The following is a 4,742-nucleotide window of genomic DNA, read 5'->3' as shown; positions in this document are numbered from 1 at the left end:
TGACTTCAGAGTATTTAGTATGAGCAGCACATAAAGCTTCATCCTAGTTATGTGAGTGGAATCTAGCATGAAACCGATCATAAAAACTTGTGGTGTAGAATCGCAGCAATTTGTCGGGTACTCTGTCGAGAAAATGAACGACTGAGATTGAACTGTTCAACGCCAACTATGATATTAGTAGCCGAGATGTTAGAGTGCCCGTCTAAGCGGCGGCATTTTCCTCTAGATCACGCTCCGTGAAAATCCCAGCGAGACGAGAAGTAGTGGTGGTAGCAGATGAGCCACTAGTGACGATTGATACAGCAGTGTCGACGTAGTCTGCACCGGACCACTTCTGGTGGGCTAGTAATTCGATGCCATTATCCCTCTCAACCCTCTGGACCTCTCTCATATAAGCCAACATATCATCCTCACGATAACTTCTGGCCAATAGATCCATGTGCAGACCCGACACGTGGAAACCCGCCAGTGGGATGAACTGAAAAACGAATCCGAGTTTACCTATCTTGGTCTGGAAGTCGCGGATCTCAGCATCAGACATACCCATCTTATCCCAGAATAGACTCGGAAATACGTTATAGGCGAACATCGCAGTGCTGTGGATCTTCCTGACGCCCATGGTGAACTCCTTGGCCTGAGCATAGTCTGGTCTCTTGGCTTCCATCCACGTCATATCGGCGTACGGAGCAAATGAACGACTACGACTTATACACATCTTCGTACCACCTTGTATGCGGTAGAAACCCTCTCGAGTACGAGGAGCATCCCAACACCAGTAGGGCAGATCATCACCGAGCAAATTCCTAGCTTCCGACCTCATCTCACGTATGCCCATCGACAAACAAATCTCATCCCATACCTCAGTAGGCTTCCCCATCTCCCTCAACTTCATCGAGATAAGCTCAGGGAAGGTGCACAGATGCGCCTTGTCAATCCATTCCGCCTCGAGCGTTGGTATTTCATCAGAACGGCCATTTCTGATAGCATTATCGACAATGTATCTCATGGGTAGGTCATTTGTGATTTGTGGATTTGTGGCTCCCAAAATGAAGGGATGGTCGCGGTCGTCGACGTTATTGTCGAGAAGGGTGGCTATCTCGGCATCAGTCCTCGCTATGATGATGGTATCCGTACCAAGAATATCGGCCGTCAACCGGGCCGCAACGAGCCTCTCTACGTGTTCCCTGGTAGAAACTAGAACCTTACCACCCAAATGGCCACATTTCTTCGTGGATGCCTTCTGGTCTTCTAGATGTATGCCTGCAGCTCCCTTCTCGATCATCATCTTAGTCAACCGCATAACGGCAGTAATACCACCATGACCACTATCTCCATCAGCAATAAGTGGTGCTAGAAAGTCTGTCTGATGTTGAGCATCAAACCCGTTACGATTGGACTGCTGGAGTGTTTGGCTCTTGTCGTGAAAACACTGAGCCCTGAAGATCTGCTCCACCTTGTCAGGAACAGTATTAGAGGGGTAATCTCCGAAATCTGGTCCTGGTTCCGTGTTTGAAGAACATGTCGTCGCACACTGCCAACCAGATATATAGAGAGCATCGAGGTACTTGGATGCTTGTATGGCCTGCACAGGATCCAGCACCCCGAGACTTTTGATGAAGGTGCCTCTATCCCTTGCCTCCGTTAGTAACGACCAAAGCTTCTTTGCCATGGCGTTAGATGGATAGGTCGACCGGACATCCTTATTGCCACGTAGACGAGCGACGTCCTCAGCAGTGTAAGGTCTACACGTTGCCTTCCAGCGGGATGATGACCACCACTGGTTCAACTCGGCAACATCAGCAAGAGTAGTGGGGCACGACATTTGTGGGAAAGTCACACCAGGCCTAGAAACTAGTTACGTTTAATAGTCAATCTGGGATACCGAAGTGGCTACGGGCAAGACTCACCCCAGATTGAAGAGGTGACTCAGCCTGAGTAACTCGGGCATTGAAGACGGCGTGCGAACTCACAGCAGCGTATCATGAGAGTCTCCACTTGGTGATCAGAAACTTACATTCACGTGCATAACGACACGCAGTCGGAGCGACGCAGACGACCCACCTTCTGTCATTGTGCGCTCCATGATTAATCCGTACGTAGAGTATCAATGTCGTAGTATTATTCAGTGGCGGTAAAGTGGCTGCAGGAGAAGAGTAACTCCAGCACTTAGCCTAGTCGGTGAGAGGGAACAATCACAAATTTATCTCCCCATTCACCATCGACACGACCACTGGTGTCACCCTCCTACACGCACGCGCAAACTAGCGCCTCAAGTGTCGAGGCTGACCATTGGACGAGTGCCCTGATGAAGCAATTCTGAGCACACTGGCTACAACTAAGCAATTCCCGCGCTCCGCGGACATTCTCGACGTGAGACCAAGGATACTGAGCTCCCAAATGATATGCCAGATCCCACAACAGTAGTCTGCTGAGCAGACTCTGCTCACCAAAGATGCGGAGGAAGTTCTAAGGATCTAGGAGTACCATCGCAAGCGACGCATTCTAAGGAGTCCGTAGTCCTTAGTAAGGACCATGTGACAATCAGGGCAACCAGACCTACTCCGAATTTCGCGGTTTGTCGTGTGCGACAACGGCGAAAGGTATACCAGGTCCTGGCAGGAATTCAGCTAGCAGACCTCGAGACAAGAAGAGGCAGCGTTGACGGAGCGCGTCCTAGACTGGAGGTCATGTCGCCAGTCCAGGGATCTCGCCGCAAACTCGAACATGCCGTGGAAAGAGTATTCATGCGAATGGTAGAACGTTTGTCGGTGACGCTTTGTCCAGCCTTTGCTAGTGAACGTCAGCGAAAGATTGTGCTGGAGGCTGTACTCACAGATAACTGTGGGCTTTTTCTACAAGTGCTATCAGGGCACTCTGAGGGTTTAAGAAGGTACACCTACATTTCTGGAAGAGAAAACAGGACAGGCATAGACAGAGAGTGCAATAACTGTGCCGAAAAGGATGACAACATACATATCTTATTGAAATGCCTACGACCAGGTCGGTCCCATCGACATCCTTCTTTCATGGACGCTGGTGACACTTAGGGCAGATAATAATAAGTGTGAGCCGATGTGAGCCGTAGCGAACTTCTGCAGGAAACTAACGATGGCATACACGGCTAAGACCATGGCGAACGACAGCTCAACTACTGAATCTGAAGCCGAGGAATGACTGCATGTGTGAACATTGAGTACCAGCTGGGTCATTGACTTCTCGAGTCCTGGAGATGAAACTCATGGTCCGCCACGGCAGTGCTAGTGCTTCGGTCGTTGGGCACAGCCCCGCGGTGAGGAGTGGATCCTGCCAGGAGGGAATAATATGGCCCGGTCTGCTCTTTCTGCTCGTTCTGGCGACGTTAGGGCCACCTAAATAGCGCAACAAAGAGCTCATCAAGTGGCTAGCATATCGGCATCAAGTCTGACTAAGCCGGCGACGGCGTTGTACTTTGAACTGACACACCCACGCCGTCAAATGATGAACCTTCCGAGGAGCAGACTCACTAAACTCAACACTGGTCTTTGTTCTCTAGCGATGAGAAGTAAAGCTTAAGTGACCTGGATCTCATCTGAGCAGCTGTAGCAGCGAGAGCTTCCTTTAAAGAAAGAGACGGACAGGTTGAAAACACTCTGACTAGAAGTTGCCTTTCAGCGTATGTGCTGCCACAGCATTGCGACTCTCGCCATTGTCATCCGCGATATAACAAAAGGGTTACTGGTCGTATAGACATATCGGGACAATATGATCTCTGGTACCAATCTCTGCCTTTCGACAGCGACTCGAGGAAGGACACCAGGCGTAAAACTAAAAATCAAAACTGAATACTCTCAACCAACGGTAAAAAGAAGATGGGCTCAGCTCATAGAATGCTGTTAGTCGTATCTTGAACATCTTCCCTGCTCGAGCTCACCTTTGAGCATGAAATTAGACATCTTCTGTTTGGGCCACAGAAAGCCGACAATCCGAATCCGTGTTGAGGCTCAGGACAGTCGCTATCTGTCGTACATTCGGGTGAGCAAAGCGTAGAAGCTATAACGGTATAACCATGAAGCTTTTTCTAAAATGGGCACACTTGACAGAATCTTCACGAAGTTGAACAAATGAGTAAGAGTGAGATCCAACTCACAAGGGTATAGACAGGTTCGAGTCCATTGGGGCAAGTGCAGCCTTTGACACGGGGGCCGACATCCAAATAACATTTTCCAGTAGGCTCGGTGTAAATATCTGCTAACAACATTCCAACGATGACTTTTGCAAGACGAAGGTTCATACCCGAAGACGTCGTCTTCCGCAGGCCGTGGACGGAAGTAAACTCCAGTACAACAGCCATGATGAGGATTAGGTACATTACGGACAAAAAAATATTGTTGGAAAACTGAATCGCCTACATTGTTCGGAGTTCGAACTTCGGACATGTATCGGCCTTCTTCTATCAGAGGACGAGCATGTGAAGAGTGAATCGATAGCATCGCTCGTATTGTAGGCCCTAGAGAGTAGGAGGAGTCACACGGACGTTGTTAGTAACAACTTGTTACGCCCCTCAATTCCCTCTCCACACTTCATGTTGTGCTGAACAGCCTGTCACGCGACCTCACGTCACGCCATGCGTAACGTGTCGTGTGCAAGGTCAATCATGGATTCTTTGGTCACAAAGAGACCGGTGACGAAATACTGGGCAGTCAAAATCCATGGCGAGCAAGCTCAGACTCCGGGTGCGACGGAGCAAGCACCGCGCCAGATCG

General features: G+C 49.5%; 1 protein-coding gene across 1 annotated transcript; it reads right to left on the bottom strand.

Moving 5' to 3' along the window:
• Positions 1 to 202: 202 nt before the first annotated feature.
• Pmar_PMAR004666 (Isocitrate lyase, putative) lies at positions 203 to 1,822 on the bottom strand (the record flags this gene model as incomplete). The annotated part of the gene is made up of 1 exon (XM_002776122.1): positions 203 to 1,822. The coding sequence occupies one exon, from the start codon at positions 1,820 to 1,822 to the stop codon at positions 203 to 205; it is 1,620 nt and encodes a 539-aa protein (XP_002776168.1).
• Positions 1,823 to 4,742: the final 2,920 nt, after the last annotated feature.

Source organism: Perkinsus marinus, assembly GCF_000006405.1.
Source record: "Perkinsus marinus ATCC 50983 genomic scaffold scf_1104296954262, whole genome shotgun sequence".
NCBI lineage: Eukaryota > Perkinsozoa > Perkinsida > Perkinsidae > Perkinsus > Perkinsus marinus.
This window is presented reverse-complemented; position numbering and strand designations above follow the sequence as displayed.